The 27,494-nt window shown below is 48.3% G+C and overlaps 1 protein-coding gene across 3 annotated transcripts in view; it reads left to right on the top strand.

Moving 5' to 3' along the window:
* The window catches only part of ciita (class II, major histocompatibility complex, transactivator), a 132,791-nt gene that overhangs the window by 75,423 nt on the left and 29,874 nt on the right, over positions 1-27,494 (top strand). The window contains exons 1-9 of one of the 3 annotated variants that reach the window (XM_038820765.1): positions 236-275; positions 374-520; positions 7,313-7,396; positions 7,521-7,586; positions 8,652-8,717; positions 15,435-15,527; positions 18,885-18,977; positions 23,325-23,456; positions 24,467-24,610. In XM_038820765.1, the coding sequence (XP_038676693.1) occupies positions 379-520; positions 7,313-7,396; positions 7,521-7,586; positions 8,652-8,717; positions 15,435-15,527; positions 18,885-18,977; positions 23,325-23,456; positions 24,467-24,610 (820 nt within the window). In that variant the 5' untranslated portion in view covers positions 236-275; positions 374-378. Of the gene's footprint in view, positions 1-235; positions 276-373; positions 521-7,312; positions 7,397-7,520; positions 7,587-8,651; positions 8,718-15,434; positions 15,528-18,884; positions 18,978-23,324; positions 23,457-24,466; positions 24,611-27,494 lie in introns of those variants that run through there. The other 2 variants (XM_038820763.1, XM_038820764.1) reach the window with 2 other exon arrangements.

Raw genomic sequence — 27,494 nt, 5'->3', positions numbered from 1 at the left:
AGATCATTTTCCTGTTGGAATGTCCAAAGGTGCACACGTTTCTCAATTCAAGGTTACACACTCTACAATGTAGTCAGTTGCTATGCTTAAAATTTGCCAACACCCTTGTTAGCTCTTGTTTACTTTGAGAAAAAAACCTGTTTGAGTTGGAGGCTTTGCCTCCAATTAGTTTCATTTTCACTTTTCCAGTGACGTGCACATATTCAAAGGTTCACATTTATTTTGTTTGTTTAGCCAAGTGCTCGTCCGATAAAATGAAGAGGAGATTCAGTTCAGTAAGTTTGCGTTGCTCGGCTGCTAAGCGTCTGCGGCCTCATGATGTAGCTTTCATGTGCTGGGATCTTAAACTTCTGCATCTTTTTGTTTTTGTCAGCAGACATGAGAAACCAAAGCTGTGCCAAAAAGCCACCATCGCTGAGAGACCACAGCTACTTGGCTCTGCTACAGGAGGAACAGTGCTCAACACAAATGGCTCTGGCCAGCACCTGCCTTCAGAACGGAGAAGCAACTTGTGGAACAGGTTTCTATTGGCAAATAAAATAATCGTGCTGTGATCGGAACATAGGAATTGGGAGCAGAAGTAGGCAATTCAGCCCTTCGAGCCTGCTCCGCCATTCAATCAGATCATGGCTGATCTCTTCCTGGTCTCTCAAAATAAACACAAAGACTTGCACATTCTCCTCGTGTCTGCGTGGGTTTCACCCCCACAACCCAAAGATGTGCAAATTAGGTGAATTGGCCACGCTAAATTGCCCCTTAATTGGAAAAATAATAATTGGGTACCTAAATTAAAAATAAATAAACACAAAGTCCTGTTGACCAAAGGAGTGGTCACATGAGCTTCACTTCCCGATTTGGCCTGTCTTTTGGGGCAGCACGGTAGTACAGTGGTTAGCACTGTTGCTTCACAGCGCCAGGGTCCCGGGTTCGATTCCTGCTTGGGTCACTGTCTGGGTGGGCTTCCTCCGGATGCTCCGCTTTCCTCCCACAAGTCCCGAAAGACGTGCTGTTAGTGAATTGGACATTCTGAATTCTCCCTCTGTGTACCCGAACAGGCGGCAGAGTGTGGCGACTAGGGGATTTTCACAGTAACTTCACAGCAGTGTTAACGTAAGCCTACTTCTGACAATAATAACGATTATTATTATTATTGCCCATAACCCGATTAACCTGTTTTTTAAAATCAGAAATAGATCTATCTCCTTTTTCAAACCATTTAATGATTCAGACTCCACCGCACTATGGGGTAGTGAGTTCTACAAATTCACCACCCTCTGCAAGAAGTCATCCCTCCTCAACTCAATTTTAAATCTACCGCCTCTCAACCGTGACCTCTTTTCTAGATTGCCACACAAGGGGGAACATTTGGTCTATGTTTACTTTATCAATCCCTCTTAGTATTTTATACACCTCGATCAGATCTCCATTCATCCTTCTAAACTCCAGCGAGTATAAGCCCAAACTGTTAAATCTCTCCTCATACGTCAACCCTTCCATCCCTGCAATCAACCTGGTGAACTGCCTCCAAGCTACCACATCCTTCCTCAAATAAGGAGACCAAACGGGACACAGTACTCCAGATGTGGTCTCACCAACACCCTATACAATTGCAACAACACTTCTCTATTTCCATACTCCAGTCGTTTTGCAATAAATGCTAACATTCCATTTGCCTTTTTAATTACATTCCGTACCTGCATACTGACTTTCTGTGATTCATGAACAAAGACACCCAGATCCCTCTCCCCTGACGCATTTTCAATCCGCTGCCCATATAGATAGTAATCTGCCATTCTATTGTTTTGGCGAAAATGGATAACCTCACACTTATCCACATTAAACCCCATCTGCCAAAATTTTGGCCTATCCTCCAAGCCTATCTGTAAACTCTTCCACCAAACAGCCACGCTGCACCTGAAAAGCAGCTCACCGGGGTGCAGCGTAGCTGATAAAAGCCGGGACCTACCCAGCTCACAATATTTAATGCGGCCTTGCGTCGTGAATCTCGCCCATTGTGCAGATTCCTGAGGTACCTGAAGCTTTTGGATTTATCCCTTTTTCCTCATAGACCTTGGCTGAGTGCTGTTTGGTACTGGTCTCTACAAACAGGGACCAGACAGAGCTCCTCAGTGTATCAAACGGGGCTGCGTGCGGCCTCAGCCATGCATTCCCGCTGAGGCCTCTTATACAACACGAGTCGCGTTATATAGCCACGTGTTTCTCGGCGCGCACTGCGAGCTTTGGGACTTTGTTCCCAATAGTTGACTTGCACCTACTATCTCCTCTGCACTACTTGCTATCCCACCCATTTTAGTACCATCTGCAAATTTATCAGTGAGATGCAGCTGGAGGCAGTCCCTTTAAAAGCAGAATCTCTAAAGCACATCTACATAAGTAAAGTCTTTTGATCGAGCTGCCTTTGGTCAAATATGAATAATTTTTTTTTTTTTAAATCATTTTTATTGACAAATTTTGTATTTATATAACAACGAACCGCAATAAAATACCAGCAATAACAATAATGATAACAGTCATAAACATTCGCCCACCCTTAATGAACTACAAAACAACAACTTAAATTAACACAATATTAAGTTAAATAACCATAGAAAAAAAAATAGAAACAATAAAGAACACCCTCTAAAGAAAAGCCTGATGGAATTATGCTTGTGAAGAGTCCCCCAGTCCCTGGCCACCTGCACCCCCAGGTACCTAAAACTCTCCCCTGCCCTCCTAAGCGGGAGCCTACCAATTCCCTCCTCCTGGTCTCCAGGATGCACCACAAACACCTCACTCTTGCCTAGATTTAGTTTATAGCCTGAAAAGGTCCCAAACTCAGCTAGCAGCTCCATCACCCCCGGCATCCCTCCCACCGGGTCTGCCACATACAGTAGCAGGTCATCGGCATACAATGACACCCTATGTTCCTCCCCACCCTGCACCAAACCCCTCCACCTCCCTGAATCTCTCAACGCCATCGCCAACGGCTCGATTGCCAATGCAAACAACAAGGGGGACAGGGGGCAACCCTGCCTGGTCCCTCGGTAAAGCTGGAAGTACTCCGACCTCCTCCCATTCGTGGCCACACACGCCATCGGGGCCTCGTATAGCAGCCTCACCCATCTAATAAACCCTTCACCGAATCCAAACCTCCCCAGCACCTCCCATAAGTACCCCTACTCCACTCTATCGAAGGCCTTCTCCGCATCCAGCGCCACCACTATCTCAGCCTCCCCCTCAATCGCCGGCATCATGATGACATTCAACTACCTCCGCACATTCGTGTTCAGCTGCCTTCCCTTAACAAAACCTGTCTGGTCCTCGTGTACAACCCCTGGCACATAGTCCTCTATCCTGGTGGCCAGGATCTTTGCCAGCACCTTGGCATCTACGTTAAGGAGAGATATGGGCCTGTATGAACCACACTGCTGGGGGTCCTTGTCCCTCTTTAAGATTAAAGAAATCAGCGCCCGCGACATCGTCGGGGGCAAAGTCCCCCCTTCCCACGCCTCATTAAGTGTCCGCACCAGCAAGGGGCCCACTAGGTCCACAAACTTTTTATAAAACTCCACCGGGAACCCATCCGGTCCCGGCGCCTTCCCTGACTGCATCTGCCCGATCCCCTTAACCAGCTCCTCCAGCTCAATCGGTGCCCCCAACCCCTTCACCTGCTCCTCCTGCACCTTTGGGAAAGAAAGCCCGTCGAGGAACCTCTCCATTCCCCTCCTCTCCACCGTTGGCTCCGACCGATACAGTTCCACGTAAAAGTCCTTGAATACCTCATTCACCTCTATCCCCTTCCGCACCACATTCCCACTCTTATCCCTCACTCCAGCAATTTCCCTAGCCGCATCCCGCTTGCGGAGCTGATGAGCCAGCATCCTACTCGCCTTTTCACCATGTTCATACACTGCCCCTTGTGCCTTCCTCCACTGTGCCTCCGCCTTTCTAGTGGTCAGCAAATCAAATTTAGCCTGTAGGCTGCGCCTCTCCCCCAACAATCCCTCCTCTGGTGCCTCTGCGTACCTCCTGTCTACCTCCAGCATCTTCCCCACCAGTCTATTCCTCTCGCTCCTCTCGCCCCTTCTCCCTGTGTCCCCGGATGGATATCAGCTCCCCACGAATCACTGCCTTCAAGGCTTTCCAGACCATCCCCACCCGGACCTCCCCCGTATCATTCACCTCGAGGTACCCCTCAATACTTGCCCGGACCCTCCTGCACACCTCCTCCTCCGCCAACAACCCCACATCCAACCGCCACAGCGGGCGCTGGTCCCGCACCTCCCCCATCTCCAACTCCATCCAATGCGAAGCGTGGTCGGAGATTGCAATGGCCGAATATTCGGCCTCCCTCACTCTCGGAATCAGTCCCCTACTCACCACGAAGAAGTCTATCTGAGAATAAACCCTATGTACGTGGGAGAAGAAAGAGTACTCGCGTGCCCTCGGCCTCACAAACCTCCATGGATCCACCCCACCCATCTGGTCCATAAACTCCCTCAGTACCTTGGCCGCCGCCGGCCTCCTACCCGTCCTGCCCCCCCCCCCCCCCCCCCCCCCCCCCCCCCCCCCCCCCCCCCCCAATCAGACCTCCCGCCTCTAGATCCGGGACCCGTCCCAGCATATGCCTCATAAAGCCCGCATCATCCCAATTTGGGGCATACACACTAGCAAGTACCATCTTCTCTCCCTGTAGCCTGCCCCTTACCATAACAAACATACCCCCCATATCCGCCACCACCTCAGATGCCTCAAACGACACATTTTTCCCCACCAGAATCGCCACTCCCCGGTTCCTCACATCCAACCCAGAGTGGAAAACCTGCTCCACCCACCCATTCCTCAGACGGACCTGGTCCGCCACCTTCAGGTGGGTCTCCTGAAGCATTGCCACATCTGCCTTTCGCCCTCTCAGATGAGCAAGTACCCTAGACCGCTTCACCGGCCCATTCAGTCCTCTCGCATTCCAGGTGACCAACCGGATCAGAGGGCGTCACGCCCACCTCCCCCGTCAACTAGCCATAGCCCGTCGACTGCCCGCCCCAGGCCAGCATCCCCCGCCCGACCCAGTCCCCACGGCGACAACACCTCACCTCTGTCCCCCCGTCCACACTAGCTCCTTCCTGACCCTGCCAGCAGCAACCCGGTATCCCCCCCCCCCCCCCCCCCCCGGTCCTCCATTGTACTTCCGTGGGTCAGCTAACCCCGGAAACTCCCGCCAAAAACTCGACCCCTCCCAGAGTGGGATCATCCCCCATCCTGTCACTCCTCAAGGCACCGCTCCAGCGCGGAGAGGAACCAGTTAAGGCCCCCCCCCCCCCCCCCCCCCCCCCCCCCCGTCATCATCTCCACCCCCCAGCCCCGCAACGCAGGAAACCAGAGGAAAGCCCGCGCTTTCGCACTGCCCCACCACACCCTTCTGACGCAGCGCCCAAATACAAGCCCCACTCCATACCCCCAACCCTATACAGAATACAACAAACCCCCCAACCCCCCTGCAAAATACAAAACTCAAACAATGCTCCCCAACAAAAAAAACAGCACAACACCCCAATAAATAACCATATCAAAATTAAAAAAGTAAAGAAAAAACACAGCGACAGCAGAAACCAGCAGTAAAGCATTACAACCGACCCCGCAACCCCCAACCCCTAGTTCAAGTCCAGCTTCTCCGTCCGCACGAAGGCCCACGCCTCCTCTGGGGAATCAAAATAATAATGCCGCTCCAAATAAGTTACCCACAAGCGCGCAGGCTGCAACATTCCAAACTTTATTTTCTTCTTATAGAGCACCTCCTTCGTCCGATTAAACCCGGACTGCGCTTAGCCACCTCCGCACTCCAATCCTGGTAGATCCGTACTACCCCATTCTCCCAGTTGCTGCTCTTCACCTTCTTGGCCCAGCGCAGCACACACTCCCGATCACTGAACCGGTGGAACCTCACCAGCACCGCACGCGGGGGTTCATTCTCCTTAGGCCTCCTGGCCAGTACTCTGTGTGCTCCCTCCAGCTCCAGGGGCAGATGGAAAGATCCGGCCCCCACTAGCGAGTTGAGCATCGTGGCCACGTAGGTTGTCAGATCTGACCCCTCCAGCCCCTCTGCAAGGCCCAAGATCCTCAGATTTTTCCGCCTCATGCGGTGATCAAGCTCCTCGAAGCGGTCTTGCCACTTCTTATGGAGTGCCTCATGCCCCTCCACCTTACTCACGAGGACCACGGCCTCCTCCTCATGTTCAGCGGCCTGCGCCTGCAACGCCTGGATGGCAGCACCCTGGGTCGCCTGAATCTCCGAAAGCTTTTTATTCGTTTCCTGCAGAGAGCTCAGCAGCTCAGCCTTAAAATCTGCAAACCAGCGCAGGAGAGCAGCTTGCTGCTCCTGCCGCCCACAGCCTCCACTCCTCTGGTGCTCCGCCGGCCGCCATCTTGGAATCCTTCCCCCGTTTTTCTGGGGAGCTGCTGCCGTTTTTTCCCATTCAACGGACTCAGGTTAAGTCTGCTGAACGGCACGTTTAGCGGTGTGTGTTTCAGTGGCCACGGCGCCAAGAAAGACCCCGCTGTTCAACCGCATTTTGCTGTCTCTTTTGGCCCCCGGAAGGTTTTGGCCCATTTTGCTTTGAATGCGGATGCCAGATTGCATGCCAAGGTATTGGGTTTTTGTTTCCCGGAGTGGACGGCAGCTCAGGAGGCGCACAGTGGGTATAGTTCTCAACTCCAATAGGTATAGTTCTAAACTCCAATGGCTATAGTTCCAAACTCCAATGGGTATAGTTTTAAATTCCAATGGGTATAGTTTCAAACTCCAGTGGGTATAGTTCTAAACTCCAAATGGGTATAGTTCTAAACTCCAGTGGGTATAGTTCTAAACTCCAAATGGGTATAGTTCTAAACTCCAGTGGGTATAGTTCTAAACTCCAAATGGGTATAGTTCTAAACTCCAGTGGGTATAGTTCTAAACTCCAAATGGGTATAGTTCTAAACTCCAGTGGGTATAGTTCTAAACTCCAGTGGGTATAGTTCTAAACTCCAATGGGTATAGTTCTAAACTCCAGTGGGTATAGTTCTAAACTCCAAATGGGTATAGTTCTAAACTCCAGTGGGTATAGTTCTAAACTCCAATGGGCACATCTTTGTCATTTAATTTCTCCCACCCTCTACTCTGTCCTTTGCCTTGTCTTGTGTTCTTCCACCCATCCCCTCCTTCAGCAGCATAAAACCCATCATATTTCACCCTACTATGCAGAAGAGTTGTCATGTTTCCAGCCCGCATATTATTTTGCTCTTATTTTTGTGTTCCTTTTCCTCCGTGTTTCAGGCTTTGATAGTGACCTGTACTCAGAACTTTTGGACGACCTGAGCAAACTGGATCAAAGTTGTGAACCAGATGACTGTGGTATTGGTAAGTTTCGATATTTTGACCAATTCTCTAATGAACAAAAAAATTTCTGAGCTTTGGAATAGATGAAGTAAGTGTGGCCCCTGGTTTCTGATCTTAACCAATGTGCTATTTCTTTATCGTACAGAAGGAATTTTAAAGTATTTGCTGGATCCACGGCCGCTAAACGCAGTGGGACTGGAGCAATATTTTGGTAAGTCTTTTTTTAACAGTTTCTACTTTTGCCGCTAAGAACTTTAAAACTTCGAATATAACTGTCGATTGTCAAATTATTTTTTTTAATCTTCCGTGGGATGTGGACATCGCTGGCAAAGCCAGCATTTGTTCTCCATCCCTAATTGTCCTTGAACTGAGTGGCTTGCTGGGCCATTTCAGAGAGCAGTTAAGAGTTAACCACATTGCTGTGGGTCTGTAGTCACATGCAGGCCAGACCGGGTAAGGATGACAGATCCAGTGAAATATTTCCCAGAGGAAGGAAGGGATCATTTGGATAGGGCCTAACCCCACACTGCTCCCTCATGCCTCCCAATATCAAGGTACAGAACAGTAATAATCCAGGGAAAGTAATCGGATCATTCCCATTCTGTGGGCAGGAAGGGATTAAAAATTCAAGCAACAGAAATGGCAGGGTGTCATGTGGCGCAGTGGTTCGCACAGGGACTGCGATGCTGAGGACCCGGGTTCAAATCTTGGCCCTGGGTCACTGTCCATGTGGAGTTTGCACATTCTCCCCGTGCCTGCGTGGGTTTCACCCCCACAACACAAAGATGTGCAGGTTAGGTGGATTGGCCACGCTAAATTGCCCCTTAATTGGAAAAGAAATATATTCTAAATAAATAAAAAATGACCCTGTTGAAAATATTTTTTTAAATTTACTTCAGTGTGCTGAAGTAAATAAAGTCAATAATCATTTACAGGACCTGCCAGATTTTCATTCCATTCCTTTCAATGTTTTGTTTTACCAAATTCAGTTTGATCTTGACATTGTTCTCCTTGTGAATAACGTGAACAAGGATGTCAGAACATCTGTTGTGAGGTGCACTTTGTCAGCCTGTGGCATTTCGTGCTGGCTTCAAATGATACTAAGAAACGGCATCATGGGCTGAATTTCTTCGTAGCTTCCACCAAAGGTGCGGCAACGTGGTCGGACAAGTCCCGAGGGAAATTCACCCTGACAATGCCCCTAGAATTCCTTTCTGGACTTTGAAGAGCTCAGTATTGCTGACTTTTTGATGGCCATTTCTTGTGACTTTTATAGATGAGGAAATGTTGCTTGAAACACAAGAAATGACAGTCAGAAGTGCTCCACTGCATAACGCTGTTTGTAAGTTTATATTTTATTACCATCACGGTCGAGACCCCAACAGTTGCTGAGATACCGGACAGAAATCCCAATATGTTATTTAATTTGTAAGATTGTGAGGAAAGGATACTTCACTCCAGGGGTCATTCCACGCACAAATAAGGATATGGTATATTAAAATAAACTTTATTATTAACACAGGATTAAAATAATTTTTACATCGTACCGGAAATAACTTTCAATTACCAATTTAAACAATGCTTTGACAATAAAATGAAACACTACTTTTAAAATAAATTTAAAGTACGCAATTAATTTTTTTTCCAATTAAGGACAATTTAGCGTGGGCAATCCACCTACCTTTGAGTTGTGAAGGTGAGACCCACGCAGACACGGGGAGAATGCACAAACTCCACATGGACAGTGACCCAAGGCTGGGATCGAACCCGGGTCCTCAGCGCTGTGAGGCAGCAGTGCCAACCACTGCGCCACCCCAAAATGAAACACTTTAACTCCTAACCCCTGACTTTTATCTCCAATTAAGCAAAACCCACCTCTGGTCAAAACTCATTTTTAACGAGAGGTAGAAAAACACAGGGCTACTTGCCAAACATTAGTGATATTTTGAAACTCCGTGAAAAGAAAGACCTGACAGAATAATACAGATTCTCTGTCAGTATTCAATGGAAACTGCCACCTTACTGAGGCTAAACATGTCTCTAATTATCTACTCCCTGGGGAACCTTCTTTCTGGAACCAAAATTCCTTTAGCCCTATTTCGGCAAACAATACACATGGGGCGAAATGGGGGTCGGAGAATCGCCTGGGGCCGGCGTCAATCCCACCCCAGCCGTGTCCCGAATTCTCCGCCTCCTGAGATTCGGCGGGGGCGGGAATCACGCCACGCCAGTCGGCGGGCCCCCCGCGGCGATTCTCCGGCCCGCGATGGGCCGAAGTCCCGCCGCTGACAAGCCTCTCCCGCCGGCAGGAATCAAAACACCTACCTGACCGGCGGGATTGGTGGTGCGGATGGGCTCCGGGGTCCTGGGGGGGGGGCCGCGGGGCAATCTGACCCCGGGGGGTGCCCCCACGGTGGCCTGGCCCGCGATCGGGGCCCACCGATCGGCGGGCGTGCCTGCGCCGTGGGTGCACTCTTTTTCTTCCGCCCCGCCATGGCCCTCACCATGGCGGGGGCGGAAGAGACCCCCTCCCCGCGCATGCGCCGTTATGACGTCAGGAGCCGCTGACGCACCGGCGCATGCGCGGACTTCCGGCGCGGGCCTAGCCCCTCAAAGTGAGGGCTTGGCCCCTAAATGTGCGGAGAATTTCACACCTTTGGGGAGGCCCGACGCCGGAGTAGTTCACGCCACTCCAACACGCCGGGGCCCCCCGCCCCACCGGGTAGGGGAGAATCCCGGCCCAGGTTGTGATGAATTCTGATCCTATTTTTACGATGCTTTAGTTACCCCTTCTGTAGGCCCAGTGTCTGCCGTTTAAATAGGGTTTCTAAAACCCTTACTGCAATAGAGATGTACACAGACTAACCCAGACTTTTAACTATTACTGCATCAGATGCATAAAATACAATACATATCTGAAATTTCCACATTCCTCACAATTTGAATAATGGGTGTATACGGGCATTTGTTAGTATCGAGGTAAAAGCCAGTTTACTGAATTCAGAATTATCCTCTCAGCTTAAGTCCTTTGATCAATTGGTTTCACTTTCACTCACCTCTATTCCTGCAGGTATGTTCTTACGACTTAATGATAGATTGTGAGAAAAAGAAGTGGGGATATTTTCATCATAAGGTTCAAAAGGTTAAAGTCCTTCAAAGCTGACCATTCTGTCAGAATCTGTGACGGCTACCAACTCCCCATAAACCAACCTTCCCAACTCGACAAGTATCAGATCTCTCGGGCAGAAGACCTCTCTGCAAAGTCGGCGGGAGCCCTCACATGTCCAAAGCTTGACTTAAGTCACACTTATTCCCAACTGGTGCTGGGTAAGGACTCTCGGAAATTTGCGATCATCAATACACACAAAGGGTTTTTCCAATATACAAGGTTGCCTTTTGGGATATAATCTGCTTGTGCAATATTTCAGAGGACGATGGAAAATCTGTTGCAAGGAATCCCAAAAATCGTGGTGTATTTAGACAACGTCTTAGTGATGGGGACTTCACCAGAAGAACATCTGGCCAGCTTGGAAGATGTCCTTAAAAGATTCAGATATGTTGGCATCATATTAAAAAGACAGAAATGCACATTTCCGGCCAGCGAGGTTACATATTTGGGCTTTAAGACGGTGGTAAAATGCTTGCACTCCTTAGAGGACAAGGTGAAAGCTATCAAAGAGGTCCCTCTGCCTAAGAATTTCATAGAGTTGAGATTGCGTATTGGCATGCTAAATTACTGCGGCCGGTTCATCCCTAATTTGGCAACAACATTAGGGCCTCTGCATTCCGCACCAACACCGGCATTGGAAAAGCAAGTTTTCCATCAGGTCAAACAGACCCAACAGTCATCCAGCTTGTTGGTCCATTTCACCCAGGAAAAGCAATAATCTTGACCTCTGACATTTCATCTTATGGGATAGGTGCGGCACAACAAGATGGAGGATAGCATTGACAAGCCCATCACCTCTGCCTCCCGAACACTTGCCAACGCAGAATGAAAATATGCCCAGATTGAAATAGAGGGCCTAGCTGTGATATAGGGCATTACGAAATTCCATCGGTATTTGTACGGCCGCCAGTTCATCATTGTAACTGACCTCAAGCCATTACTAGGGCTACTCTGCGAGGATAAACCAATCCCACTGATTACTTGGCCAGGGTGCAAAGATGGGCCTTGCCATTGGCGGCTTATTGCTACGGTTTTCAAATTGATCAGGGATGCCTTAAGCTGGTTCATACTCCCCCAGGTTCTGGCACTGCTGCCTGTGCCAGAAGAGAGTGTCCTGGTGTTAAATTTACTAGATACCCTGCCGGTCACCACAGCCCATGTCATGAACTGGACTCAACGTGACAGGGTCCTCTCGAACGTCAAACAGATGGTTCTACGTGGATGGCAGCATGACAAGTCAGATCCGCTCCGGCCCTCCCAACTGAGGAAGGACAAATTCAGTTGTGAAGGCGGACTGTTGCTCTGGGGTCCCGCATGGTAGTACTACCCCCAGCAAGAGAGCCTCTGCTGCAGGGGCCCAGACTGAGATGCAAATGCTTGCCAGGAACTACATATGGTGGTCCGGGTATTGACAAAGATATTGAGAACCTGTTTTGTCGGGGTGACTCCTGTCAGCCACAGCAAACCGTACCACCTATGGTTCATCTGCATCCATGGGAATGGCCGGGCCGTCTGTGGACAAAGTTAAACATCGATTTCACTGGTCCCTCACTTGCAAAAATGTTTTTGATACTGGTGGACATGCACTCCAAGTGGCTAGACGTCCAGGAGCTGGGGATGACAACCTCAGCGGCTATGATCGAAACCCTGGGGCCCATTTTCGCCATCCACGGGATTCCAGAAGTATTTCTGATGACACAGCTTCCAGGTGTTGGCATCTGAAACGTCCCTTATCTCCCAGCCTCGATTGGCCTGGCAGGAAGAGCGGTGCGAACGTCTAAATCGGCCATGAAAAAAGCAACCAGATAGGCCGATTTGCCTCAGATTGGCCAACTTGCTCTTCTTGGACAATAACACCCCTCACATCGCTACGGGGGGGATCACACCTGCAGAGTTATTAATGGGCTGTCACCTTCACACTCAATTAGACCTCGGTTTTCCCAAGTTGGCAGGGAGGGTGGAGACTGCACAAGTCTCCCAGAAGAAGTATCACGATTCTGTGAAAGGCACCAGATGATTTTAAACCGGTGACCTCAATCTTGTAAGGAACTTTGCATCCGTACCATTGTGGATACCAGGGAGAATGCCAGGGGGCGATGGGGAAGCAACTCCTAAGTTTTGCTATTAAAAGGGTAGAGGTGTCCCCTTTAAGAGAAACAGGCTGCCTTTTAGTAGCTGTAGTTCTGCTTGAATTCCCACCCTGCCTGAGTGGCCCTGGTATCTCGTTGTTGATACTAAAATTACTTTTCAGCTAAATCAGGTGGGTGTGGGGAAGACTTTATGTTGTATACTGGCCATGGGGCATGATTATCGCCTCCCCCCTTCCCCCTCAGCTTCCATTAGATACGTACACAATCATACAAATTAGGAACAGGAGTAGGCCACTCGGCCCCTCGAGTCTGCTCCGCCATTCAATAAGATCATGGCTGACCTGATTGTAACTTCAATCCCACATTCCTACCTATCCCCGATAACCTTTCACCCCCTTGTTAATCGAGAATCTAGCCAGCTCTGCCTTAAAAAGATCTTCTTCCGCCGCCTTTTGGGGAGGAGAGTTCCAGACACTTACGATCCTCTGAGAGAAAAAGGATGATCGTGAAGTTATTTTCAAGTTTTCACTGGGTGTATATGTCTTTCAAAGGAGGTTTGAATTAATGTTTCCATTATTCAGGAGTGGAGTTTACTCAGTGAATGCAAACTAGAAGTTAAGTTATTCACTAATAAAACTAATCAGGTGTTCAGGAGGAACTTCTTTACCCAAAGGTTATTTTGAAGCTGGAACTCAACACCATAACAACAACAAAACCTGTGTTTATGTTGTGCTTTTAATATATTAAAACAGTTTAAAATGTCTCAGGTGTGTCACCAAACAGAATTTGACATTGAGCCACCTGAGGAGGTATGGACAGGTGAACAAAAACTGGGTCAAAAAAATAGATTTTAATCAGCGTCAGACATTGAAGAAAGAGCGACAGAGAGGTTTTAGGGAGGGAATCCCAGAGTCTGGGGCCTTGGTAGCTGAAAGCACGGCTTCCAATGGTGGTGCAGTTAAAACCAGCGATGCTCAAGATGCCAGGATTGGAGACTTTGCTTAATCATTGTCAGTTTGGGTCAATGGATACTTTCTCCATTGGAGACAGTCCAGAGAAGGTTCACTAGGCTGATCCTGGGTCTGGAGGGATTTTCTTATGAGGAGAGGTTGAGTAGGTTGGGCCTGTACTCATTGAAGTTTAGAAGAATGAGATGCGACCTAATTGAGACATATCGGATTCACAGGGTCGATGCTGAGAGGTTGTTTCCTCTTGTGGAGAGTCTAGGACCAGAGGGCAAAATCTCAGAGTAAGGGGTCACCGTTTCACACTAAGGTGAGGAGGTATTTCTGTTCTTAAACGGTAGTTGTTTGGGGTAATGTTTTACCACAGAGGACAGTAGAGGTTGGGCCATTAAGTATGTTCAAGGCTGAGACACGGAATTTTAATCAGTGAGGGAATCGAGGTTTATGGGGATAAGGCAGGAAAGTGGAGTTGAGGATTATCACATCTGGTCAGTTATGATCGGGCAGCATGGGGGCACTGGTTAGCACTGCTGCCTCACAGTGCCAGGGATCCGGGTTCAATTCCAGCCTGTGTGGAGTTTGCATGTTCTCCCCGTGTCTGTGTGGGTTTGCTCTCACAGTCCAAAGAAGTGAAGGCTAGGTGGGGTTACGGGGACAGGGTGGGGGTTGGGCCTAGGTAGGGTGCTCTTTCGGAGGGTTGGTGCAGACTCAATGGGTCGAATGGCCTCCTTCACTGTAGGCATTCTATGATAATCTCTTTTTTTTATTTTTCCAATTAAGGGGCAATTTAGCATGGCCAGTCCACCTACCCTGTACATCTTTGGGTTGTGGGGGTGAGACCCACGCAGACGCGGGCTACGATTATTGAATGGTGGAGCAGACACGTTGGGCCAAATGGTCTACTTCTGCTCCTGCATCCTTTGTTCTTCTGGTCCCTCATGTACTTAACTAGGGGCATGATCGAACCGACACGCCTGACCTGGGACGCGATGCAGCCGGTGAATCATGTACTTAACTAGGGGCATGGTCGAACCGACACGCCCGACCCGGGACGCGATGCAGCGGTGAATCTCGCGAGAGGGATCATGCGAAGCATCACAGTCTGGGTACTGGTCTGGTTGGGCCTAGATTTGCATATTCAAGTGAGTATTTAGCCTCACTTGAATATGTCCATGCCAGGTCTACCCAGCGCCCGTGATCGAATCCCCTCGCCTCGGAGACCCTGAGCTGGCGTCATTTAGCACTGGGTCTCCACAAACGTGGACCGGGTGGAACGGCACTTTGGGGGTCTCCCAGACAATTGTGGGCCCCTAGGCAGGGTGGCACCCTGGCACTGCTGATGCCACCCGGATCCCTTGGCAGTACTGCCGGGGCACCCTGGCACTGCTAACTGGGTGCCACCCTGGCACTGCCGATGCCACCCGGATATCATCGGGGCACCCTGTCACTGCTAACTGGGTGCCACCCTGGCACTGCCAGGGTGCCCAGTTGGCACTGGGAGGGGAACTGGCAGTGTCAAGGTACCCAGGTGACACCCCAAAAGACTCCGTTAAATCACGCCCCAGATTTCCCTGCAATACCTCCAAACTATTCACCAAGTACTCCACGTGGTCGCATGTTTCACACTCTCAATCACTGTTTGGACAAAGCGGCTTCTCCTCAATTGCCTGTAGGTTCTGTTCGTGACTGTCTCATGTCTAGCCTCTCGATTTGAACTATCTCTATAAGTTGTCTGTCGCGTCACGACTTATACCTTAATACGTTTGGCTATGTTGAGGACTGAAATAGATAACTTTCCATTTGTTACTTTTAAACTGTGCTTCTTAATCTTTCAGCAGCAGGCAACTGCGCATGTTCCGCAGCTGACGAAACTACTTGCCAGGTGTCCGTTGTCCCAGCTGACATAAAAGCAAAAAGCAGAAAGAGAGGTGAGTTAATCTGGCTCTCGTGATGTGAAATGCGACTAGTTACTGTGCAGATCAGAGGCCAGGAGGCAGCGTTCTGAATAATGGAGAGAGAGTGTTATCGAGCGGGACATTGCGACCCCTATAATCTTGACCAACACTCATTTTGACACCGGCAAACGGAAAGTTGGCTGATGACCTCAGAACCAAAGGCGTTACTTGTGGGCTGTGCTCTTCCTCTTTTTATTACTTGCATGCAATTTGGGTTTTTTTAACTGTAACATCTCGAAGAATTAGTAACCACCAAGTTAATTAATGAATGAACGGTTTATTAACATAAATAACTATATAGAGAGAGTGAGATAAAGGCTACCGCACTCCACAACTCCAAACTCCTATCTGCCATTAAAACATGGGTTCAGCCCGAGGATTCGCGCTCTCTCCGACCTGATTGGCCAAATGGGTCACATGACCTGCCTAGAATGCGCCCCTTAAAGGGGCATGCTCCCACACTCGCCTTGTTTGGTTTTTAACACTCCATTGGGGCACTAGTTAAGGATTACGAGGAACCCGCGTCCAGGTCCCCCCGCCCCCAGACACTTTGATTGGCGATCTGCTCCAAAAGATAAGTCAACTTGATGACAGAATTCAAATGAGTCTTGAACGCCGCGGGTCGAATGGGAATAAGCTTGTTGGGCTACAGAGATAGAGAGAGACTAGGACTGACTGGATGGCTGGCAGGGACCTGATGGGCCACATGGCCTCTTTCTGTAGCTATGTGACTCTATGTAATCAAGGAAAAGACAGCTTTCACTTGTTCCATGCATTTGACTGAATGTAGAGACCTGGGGAGCAGTTTAAGGTGACATGTCCTTGGCCAGATACCTCTCGGCCTCCCATGAAAGTGGCGACCTCAAAACTACCTTCGTCTCTCTTGTTTTGGGTAATTTGTGCAACACAGGATACCGTGGTCAAGGACATGTCACTTTAAACTCCTCCCCAGGTCTCTATAATCAGTGAAATGCCTGAAATAAGTGAAAGCTGTCTTTCCCTTGATTGTTTCCTATTGGCTAAGCATTTCTTTTTTACTAATAGTGTTCAAGGGCAGAATTCAGAGACAAATTTAGGCACGAGCCCAATTTGAATACTCCATAGATACTGAAACTCTCCTTGCGATGGCTGGTTGGTATTCTATAGGAAGACGTTAGGTGAAAACAAGATTACATATTAATCTTTACTAATTTTCAAAGCTCTAAGGTGGCTATCCACACAAACTTTATACGCGAACCTAGACTGGGGGTGTCCATCAAACAGGATCCCGAATGCCAGACTGGTCGTGCCCCTTCCTAAGTTCTGAAAGTTTGGCAGGATTGTCGTCAGGAACAGTCCGCCCCCAAATCCAGGATCCTTATGATGTGGAGATGCCGGCGTTGGACTGGGGTGGGCACAGTCAGACGTCTCACAACACCAGGTTAAAGTCCAAGTTTTGAATCACTAGCTTTCAGAGCACAGCTCCTTCCTCACTGGACTTTAACCTGGTGCTGTGAGACGTCTGACTGTGCCCACCCCAGTCCAACGCCCTGCTGTAAGACTTCTTACAGGATCCTTGTGGCTGGTTGCCACATCTTTAATGTTGCGATGGGATTAGTAAATTTACAACAGGCTAGTAATTGAAACAAGCTAGTTAAGGGGAAAAGATAGAGGTTAATTAAATAGGCAGTTCATTGAAAGGTGGAGGGAGCCAATGTGGAGTGTAACCACTGGTGTAAGTTTCAATACGGCCCCCCCCCTCGTCCTTCTAAACTTCAACGAGTACAGCCCCAGAGTCCTCAATCGTTCCTCATAGGACAGGTTCTTCATTCCAGCAATCATTCTTGTGAACCTCCTCTGGATCCTTTCCAAGGCCAGCACATCCTTCCTTAGGGACAATTAAGGGGCAATTTAGCATGTTCAATCCACCTACCTTGCACATCTTTATGTTGTGGGGGCGAAACCCATTCAAACACAGGAAGAATGTGCAAACTCCACACGGGCAGTGACCCAGAGCCGGGATCGAACCTGGGACCTCGGCGCCGTGAGACTGCAGTGCTAACCACTGAGCCACCGTGCTGCCTTTGTTACGAGAGGTTATGGCGAGTTTGAGTTACATATAAAAAAATTTAACCTAAAATTTGCATTGTGAGATAAGTGGAAACCTGCTTTTTGCAGCTGAGGAATTTCAAAGGTGTCCATGAACACTTGCACCTTACAGAGGTTCCATGAGGAAACGGGAAGGTTTTTACATTTCTTTGACCCAAAAGTAAAGGCAAAATGAAAAACATGAAAGTATTTATATTCGGAGAAGTTGAGTTCAAAGAGATGTTTAAGAACAATGGAACCCGAGTTGAATGGGGGGGGGGGGGAATATTTAAGGAGAGGAGTGGAGTGGCTGTGGGGCAAAGACCTGAAGACCAGCTCCTTTGTGTGTCAGCTGATGTGAAAGTTTTTAACTTAGTGTTAAACCAGGAGAATCTTTGTTTTATGCAAAGTTTGTTTCTGAACCTCCATTTGGAATCCCATGTCAGAATGTATGTTTTTGAGAAGGCGTACTTTTTATTAAAGTGACAACAATTCCTTAACTTGGATAATATTACTGGATTTTCATGGTTAAAAATCTATAAGTGGGTTGTTGCCAAGAAGGTCATTTGCTTGGTATTGTTGGCAAATCAGGTTTTGTTTTGGAGGGTTGTTCTGTCAGATTGGTTTAACTGCCTAAGTTAACTGTGTAACTTTAATCTTGTGTGCTTAAGTTTTTTTTCTTTTTAGTAAATGCTTTAATATTTAAAATTCTAAAGCAGGTACCGCAGTTCTCTGCTTTTGAGATCAATTGCTCTTCCTCCTTGTTTTCACAATTTAAGAAAAAGGTTTATGATCAGTGAGACAGACTTTACTCTGAGGACTGGCTTACATGGTAGCACAGTGGTTAGCACAGTTGCTTCACAGCTCCAGGGTCCCAGGTTCGATTCTCGGCTTGGGTCACTGTCTGTGTGGAGTCTGCACGTTCTCCCCGTGTCCGCGTGGGTTTCCTCCGGGCGCTCCGGTTTCCTCCCACAGTCTCTATGATTCTATGCTCAGCTATAATATCTGCTTTGTTTGTTACACCTTCTTCATCTGCATGATGATTCCAATCAATCCAGTCGAAACACATGGTCCGTTCTAACCAACAGTGCCATTGGAGAAGCCTGTTCAATTGGAGTTACATTGGGGTTACCATGTCCAGAATCTCAGCCAGTGCAGGAATTGCCTGATAAGTCTTTGTTGTTGCTTTGAAGGGTAGCAGTTATTTTTGTCAGAAAGGCAAGAATTAACTTGAGTTTCGTTGTGTTTCCTCCTTTCTTTTAGCTGCTGACGGGGATTATCCGAGGGGACAGGAAATTACTTCTCAGGATTCTGCGCATTTCATGGATGTGACGAGAGCGAAGTGTTTAAGAAGAGGTGAGGAACACGCATCAACACGTTATAAAAGCGCAATCTGAAACTGGCTCAGCTTTTAATTCAACCTCCGTAAAATTCGTCCTTTATAAACAGACGCTCTAGTGAATTTCATGATGCTGGAGTGTGGGATAAATGTTGACAACACAATCCTTTGATGTCAGGGAATCCATGTTGCACAGAAAACCATTCATGAAGGACATCCTTGACTGAGTCACATTGGGTTTCAATGGAGTGGCTACTATTGGAATGGTTGTAACTTTTTCTGCTTTTCTCCCCTTCACTGTCCCTTTTTGGAGTACCTTTGCCAGTCGCAGGTTCTAACTGGCCTAGTCCCTGAATATTTGCTTCCTTCTGCATGGAAATTATTCACAGCATCTCATCCAAGACCAGGGACCCATGGTTAAAGCCTATTTAATCAGAAATGGTTCATACCTAGCTCCGATTGACGTGGTGCTCTCCCTCATTCTCTCTCTTCCTCTCGCTGTCTTGTTCCCTCTCACTCTCTCTCTCGCTCTCTTTCTCTTGCACTCTCGTTCACTCTCTCACACTCTCTCTCTCACGCTCTCTCTCTCTCGCTCTCTTTCCCTTGCACTCTCGTTCACTCTCACACTCTCTCTCTCACTCTCTCTCTCTCTCGCTCTCTTTCTCTTGCACTCTCGTTCACTCTCTCACACTCTCTCTCTCTCACACTCTCTCTCTGCGCTGCCTCCCTGCTAGCCCCCAGCAAAACAGGCAATCGGTGGCCTTTTGACGCCAGCTTTCCTGGCATAAAAGACCACATTTTTCACGCCGGCATGGAGAATCCGGTCATGTAACTTTTATTTTATTTCATAAGGCTTGGAGGAACCATCATTGCACTGCTAATAAGTTGTAACAACAAGAAAATTGGAAGCTAATGGCACAGTGATATTGTCACTAGACTGCCAATCCAAAGACCCAGGATAATGCCCTGGGGACCTGGGTTTGAATCCCACCACGGCAGGATTAATGACCAGGAAACCAGTGTCAATTGTCGTAAAAACCCATCTGGTTCCTTAATATCCTTCAGGGAAGGAAATCTGTTGTCCTTACCCAGTCTGGCCTACATGTGACTCCAGACACACAGCAATGTGGTTGACTCTTAAATGCCCCTCTGAAATGGTTTCTGTTCAAGGGCAGATCACATCCCATGACATAATTTAAAAAAATATTTATTAAACAATTGGATTATAATACAATACCCCCACCCCTCCCCACTTATCTTAACAATTACACATAGGTTTTAGGATTGACACTGATTACAAAGTACATCGTAGCCTACAATGGCCTCATTAACACAAAAAGTTCCTTTGAAGCACGCAGGATGACTGTGGTCAAACGCACACTCCGCCCTGAACCCAGGTTAGTGTCTGTGGATATCTCCTCAGAATCCCCTCAAATGATGCTCGCATGAGAGTTTCCAAACTCCACTCCCAAAAACACCCTTTAAAATCTTCTCTCATAATTATCCTTTCCCTCAGCAGTTCGCATCCAGACCAGGTTTTCCAAATTACACTTTTAAACAAAGCCTCTGCTCCACCTTTAACAGGGAATCCAGTCCAGGATTATACCCCACTCCCTTTTAGGTTTACCACTTCCCTCCTCACCTTCCAAGGCTGTCATGTTCTGTAGGCTGGCTGAAGGGAAAGAGGTACTACAGAACATGTAGTTTAAAATAATTTATTATAAAACAAACTGCGTGGTAAGATAACTAGGATAAATTAACTAACAAACAACTAACACTGAACAACTCTTATGGAATTACTGTAAATACGTCTATCTCCCAGCACGATCAACTCCCCATTCCAGGTCACCTGGTGATATGATGAGTTTATAATGCCACCTGGTGGTCGGAGGTCATGCATAACATTATGTACAAACTTACATTACGCATATCATCCAAACACTCCTTCAAGGTGAAGCAGCGATTTACTTGCCCTTCTTTCAATTTAATCCACTGCATTTGCTGCTCACAATGTGGTCCCCTCTACATTGAGGAGACTAAACGTAGACAGGATGACTGCTTTGTGGAACAAGCATGGCCCTGACCTCCCTGTTTCTTGCCATTTAAATTCACCATCTTGTTCTCATGCTCACATTTCTGTCCTTGGCCTCCGACCATGTTCCAGTGAAGCCCAGCGCAAACTGGAGAAATAGCACCTCATCTTCTGAATAGGCACTTTACAGCCTTCAACATTTGAGCTCAAAAACTTCAGACCATGAACCCTGACCTCCATTTTGCTTTGTTCCTGTGATTTTTGCTTTTCAACAGTGCTGACGTTTATTCTGCTGGGAACACATTCTGCTATGTTCACTTAGCCCGTTGAGCAGAATCAAATAGACTCCACGTTGTAAGGTCCGCTCTTTAACAACCAGGCCACCCAGGGTTATTGTCAGCAGACTTCAGAACAGGTCACATGACCCCTTCACTTCATTATGTTACCCTAAATGAAAGAGACGGTGACAAAGCATAACAATCTTACACATTTCCTATCTGTGGTTAACAAGTGGTTAACCCTAAATCAGTCTCTTTCTTCTGCTTGGCATAGAACATAGAACATAGAACAGTACAGCACAGAACAGGCCCTTCGGCCCTCGATGTTGTGCCGAGCAATGATCACCCCGCTTAAACCCACGTAACCCGTATCCCAACAATCCCCCCATTAACCTTACACTACGGGCAATTTTTAGCATGGCCAATCCACCTAACCCGCACATCTTTGGACTGTGGGAGGAAACCGGAGCACCCGGAGGAAACCCACGCACACACGGGGAGGACGTGCAGACTCCACACAGACAGTGACCCAGCCGGGAATCGAACCTGGGACCCTGGAGCTGTGAAGCATTGATGCTAACCACCATGCTACCGTGAGGCCCCTGTTGTGGAGTCTCGTGCCCCCCCGCCCGCCCGCCCACCTTTTTGACGTATACAACGGGTGGGATTCTCTGATCCCGAGGCTGTGTTGATGCCGTCGTAAACATCGTCGTGTTTCTTGACGCTGTCAACACGGCCTCAGGATCAGCAATTCTGGCCCCTACAGGGGGCCAGCACGGCACTGGAGCGGCCCACGCCGTTCCAGCTGCTGATCCCGGAGTAAACTGGGCGCCGCGGGGTCCACGTATGCTCCCTTCTCTGCGCCGGCCCAGACACTACATGGCGCAGGGCTAAAGGGGCCGGCACGGAAGAAAGGAGGCCCGAGGCCGAGAGTCTGGCCCACTGATTGGTGGGCCCCGATCGTGGGTCAGGCCACAACGGAGGCCCCCCTCCCCCGGGGTCGATACCCCCCCTCCTCCCCCCCGCAGGCCGCCCTCGGACCCTTCCACGCCGAGGTCCCGCTGGATGAGAGCAGATTAGATTGGTGCCGGCGGGACTCGGGTTTTTTGTAATGGCCACCCAGGCCGAGAATCGGCGGGGGTGGGGGGTGGGGGGGAAGGGGGGGGGGGGGGGGGGTGGGTGGGGGAGGGGGGGGGGGGGGGGGGGGGGGGGGGGAGGGAGTGTCGAGTGGCCCCCGACCGGCGCCACGCTGACCGAGCTGGTGCCATTAGAGCGGAGAATCGCGTCCTGGCGTTGGGGCGGCGTGCCGCGTTTCGTGCCAGTCGCGGGGATTCTCCGGCCCGACCCCGGGCTGAGAGAATCCAGCCCATTATTTCATGATTTTTGTCAGGGGTAAATTACATAATATGACTAGACGTAGGCGACTGGAAACAAGTAGCAAATGCTGCTACATCGGTACCTTATTGGGTCAGCTAATCAATGGTTCTGATCTACTGTTGTTTCAGACAGAATCTCTGAGTCACCGTTAGAAATTTACAGGGTGTATGTTAATTATATAACAATTGTGTTGAATTGTCTGCAGATGACGTGCATTAATTAGGGCTTCACTTCAGCAGCTGTAAAGAGATACTTACTGAAACAGTGTGTGGTTGGGTGAGGGTGTATATGCCGGTAATGACAGTCGCCGTAAATAAATGCAACGCTGAGCAAAGATTGGCTGCAGCATCATCCATCCCCAACTGGCTTCCCAGAACATCACATCGGAATGGAAATGTAGAAATGTGTGCTTGGGGCAGCACGGTGGCGCAGTGGGTTAGCCCTGCTGCCTCACGGCGCCGAGGTCCCAGGTTCGATCCCGGCTCTGGGTCACTGTCCGTGTGGAGTTTGCGCATTCTCCCCGTGTCTGCGTGGGTTTCACACCCACAACCCAAAGATGTGCAGATTAGGTGGATTGGCCGTGCTAAATTGCCCCTTAATTGGAAAAAAAATAATTGAGTACGCTAAATTTATTTTAAAAAAGAAATATGTGCTAATCCGCTCGATCATTGTTTTAGGTGAAGAGAACCAACCTCCTTCTCCAGAACATTCCTCCCAGACACCAACAACCTACCCTTTAGGCGTCAACCATCTGAAGGAACTGAAAAATCACGTCGCACAGATTGGATCAATTGCTTCCTCTCAGTCAGGTCTGTAAAACTGAAAATACGTTTGGAATGTGGATCTGTGCGTGTTCCCAGTTAGGTTTGTGTCTTTCCTGAATGCTACCAAATTAAACCCGAGAGTTTGGCACTGTTGCTGTTTGCTTGCCTCTTGATACCCTTGTAGGATTTTGAGTCTTGGGTTGAATATAAGCATTCTGGGTGCTTACGTCCAGCTGATTTAAAACTTAAACCTCAAAGATCACTGAGAATTTAATGCTTAACTCTTTGACTAATATCTGTTCCAATATCTCCTTATTCATCTTAGTGTTAGACTTTGTTTGAGAACACTCCTGTGAAGCGCCTTGGGATTCTTTACTACATTAAAGGTGCTTTAAAAATCCAAGTTATTGCGTGGGTGGTCTAGTGGAACATTGTCTTTGGTATAACAACAACTTCTTGCAGCACCGAATGTTAGGATGCAAGTTCGTGCTTGTAACCAGCACAAAATAAATTCCTGGTTTCAACGACTGGACCGTGTTGCAGTGATAAACACTTCCTCTTCGACTTGGAGGGAGGGCAGGCATTTGATTCATTCCAGCTGGCCCGTGTCTGCCATCTAGTGGCCGGCGTCAGAACAGCACCAGCTGAGACAGTACAGCAAATTTCCTTTGCCAGGGAAATGTGAGGCATTTGGGGCTCAGGTGTCACGTACGAGAGTATTACGAAAATGATTTATTATTAAAGCAAACTATTTACAGGTGACAATCCCAGCCCCAGCCGGGACCTCTCTGTCCAGCCTCCTACCTGGGCCAATTTTTATTGCCGCAATCAATGATCCGCTGATGGGGTCCCTGCCCCTCGGCGGGGGGGGGGGGGGGAGCTCATATCCCATGAGGCCTGCAGGAAGGATGATCGGTCGTTTCCCCCCTAAGTTTTGTGAGGGTATAACATGGGGCTTCAGGGGGAGAGACGAACAGGAAAAATATATTAACGTGTAATAATGTTCCAATAGGAAAAAGGTTATAATTTCTGTATTTCACATTTGCTCATTTCAGCCAACAGCAGTGACTTGGCCGTTAACGGCCCGGTTGTCAGCTCTGCTGCCGTCCAGCTTTTTCCGTCATACCCGCTTCCACGGCAAGTCGTCAACGTGTCTGTCAATGGAATGGTGCAGCAGGGAACCTCCGCCTGCATTTTAGGTTTGTCTGGAAACGCTAATCTTTTCTCAATTCTTCCTGTGTGTCAGAAATGGAATCAATCGGAAAGTGGCAAACATTGTCATGACGCGATGGGCCGAATGGCCTCCTGCTGTCCTACTCGATGATTCCTAAGGACAGAAAGCCTGGGTTATTTTCAGGTCAGCAACACATGCCAGGGCCTGCCTCTAGATGTGTACGATAATTAACTTGGATCGTGATGCCGACACTCCTACATCCCCTGATTTGTAGAAGTATTTTAACATTGGTATTAAAAATAAACTCTCGTCACAGGAATTATGATCTTCACAGGGCTGTTTACATAAAGTGGATAATCACCATAAGGAGCAAAAAACGATAGAAGTTGGCAATTAGATTGGCTCAAACAGGTTGAAAGAATAACATTTCCTCTAGTTTGCCTGGGGCATCGATAGAGGGCAGATGGCAGCCTCTGGATTTGTATTAATGCCCCCATATAACTGGTTTCTCGATGATTTTTCACCTTTTCTTGGCCTTGGAACTTTCTTTCCCACAGTCAAAAGACGTGCAGGTTAGGTGGATTGGCCATGCTAAATTGCCCTTAATGTCCAAAAAGGTTAGGAGGGGTTATTGGGTTAGGGGGATAGGGTGGATGTGAGGGCTTAAGTGGGTCGATGCAGACTGGATGGGCTGAATGGCCTCCTTCTGCACTGTATGTTCTATGTTAGGTTGAGCAAGTAGGTGGTCTCAATACCAAAGAAGTGACTTTGTAAATTATTTCATGAGATGTGGACCAGGATTTATTGCCCATCCCTAATTGCCCTTGAACTGAGTGGGCTTGCTGGGTCATTGCAAAGGGCAGTTAAGAGTCAACCACATTGCCGTGGGTCTGGAGTCACATGTAGGCCAGACCAGGGTAAGGACGGCAGATTTACTTCCCTCGTGGACCAAATTGTTTTTTTCTGTCAATCAATAATTTCATGGCATTATTTCTGAGACTACTTTGATATTCCTGATTTTCATTAATTAATTGAATTTATCAATGAATTGAATTTAAATTCCACTAGCTGCTGTGGTGGGATTTGAACCCACGGCCCCAGGGTTTTAGCCTGGGCCTCTGGTTTACTATGCAAAGACAAATGGCACAAGTTAAGGGAATGGGACCATCTGAGTAGAGATATGTGACTGCAGGGCAGAAAGCAAAGACTTGCGGTGTAAAAGAAGTTTGAGTGGTTTTCCAAAGGGGTGTGTATTGGGTCCACTGTTAATAACTGGACACATGGATCTTGATGTGCTGGAAGACAAGTCTGCCGAGGTGACAGCGTGAGCGGCAAAGATCTTGGCTAACAGTGTCCTTGGTTCAAACAGAAAATGCTGGACAATCTCAGCAGGTCTGACAGCCTGGAGAGAGAACCGAGCTAACGTTTCAATCACTCTTTGTCAAAGTCATGATTTTGAACCTTGGGTATAAAGGTGAACTTGGTTAGATCACAGGCAGTTGAGTTAGATTTGAGCATCACATTATGAGAAGGATGTAAAATAAATGGATCAGGTGTTTTACTGACTACCAGCCATGTAGAAAGGTTTCAGGAGTAACTTTCAATTAAACTGAGATGGTCAAGTGGTCAGTTAGAAATCTTCAAGATTATGGGATGGATTATAGCCAACCCTCCCATTCTGCCAATGGGTGGTAGCAGTTAGTCTGAACACTGTACAGCCACTGGACTGTCTCCCAGGACAGTCAAAATTCTGACGCCTTTTTCTCACCTGGTGGGAATAGTTACCATTCCCCCACTGTGTCGGAACCATCATGTTCAGGAAGTAGTAATTACTTCCACTGGTGAGTGGGATGATAATAAAAGGGGAGAAATTTATAATAGTCAAAAAGAATTGAAAATCAGCAGGCTGGCGAAATCTCTGTCAGATACGATTGTCAAAACAGAATCTATAAATACTTTCAATAGTGGCTCACCATAGTCACTTGAAAGAAGGGAGTAGTAAAGGCTATTGCCAGCGATCAGATTAGAATGAGGCCAGGTGGCCTGCTTCCACACTGCAATATTCTCAGAGGTACTGAATGTGCAGTGTCACATGCTGCTCTATTTGCTTCAGTTCAAGCCAGTGGGAGGTCTTCTGCCACCTCAAGTCAATGGGATAGGTACCTGTCTGCACTGCATCGCTGGTAATCTGGGGGGGGGGGGGGGATTAACCGCTTACTGTAGAGCTTGCCATATTTTTGTGCATCTGATTTCTACACAGGCTGGGCAATCCAATCCCTTTATCACTCTGCAAGCATCACATCATTAAGGGTGGCACGGTGGCACAGTGGTTAGCATTGCTGCCTCACCGCACCTGGCCTGTGTGGGATGACTGCCTATGTGGAGTCTGCACGTTCTCCCTGTGTGTGCGTGGGTTTCCTCCGGGTGCTCCGGTTTCCTCCCACAGTCCAAAGTTAGAATCATAGATGTTTACAGCATGGAAACAGACCCTTCGGCCCAGCTGGTCCGTGCCGCCCAGTTTCTATCACTGAGCTAGTCCCACTTGCCCATATCTCTCGAAACCCAGCCTGCCCATGTAACTCTGCTTTTTAAAGGAAACAATTGCAGCCGGCTCTACCACTGCCTCTGGCAGCCCGTTCCAAATGCTCACCACCCTCTGCGGATATGCAGATTAGGTGGGATTACAGGGATAGGGTGTGGAGTGGGCCTAGGGAGAGTTTCTTTGGATTGTCGATGCGGACTCGATGGGCTGAATGGCCTCCTTCTGCACTGGAGGGATTCTGTGGCACCCTGGTATATGGCTCTGCAGAGAGCTACCATACTACGATTGAGCTTTCACGGACATTACGGTGGGTGAGGTTTTATTCTTTAGTGGGATGTGGGCATTGTCAGCATTTACTGTACATCCC

Source organism: Scyliorhinus canicula, chromosome 15 (genome assembly GCF_902713615.1).
Source record: "Scyliorhinus canicula chromosome 15, sScyCan1.1, whole genome shotgun sequence".
Lineage (NCBI taxonomy): Eukaryota > Metazoa > Chordata > Chondrichthyes > Carcharhiniformes > Scyliorhinidae > Scyliorhinus > Scyliorhinus canicula.
This window is presented reverse-complemented; position numbering and strand designations above follow the sequence as displayed.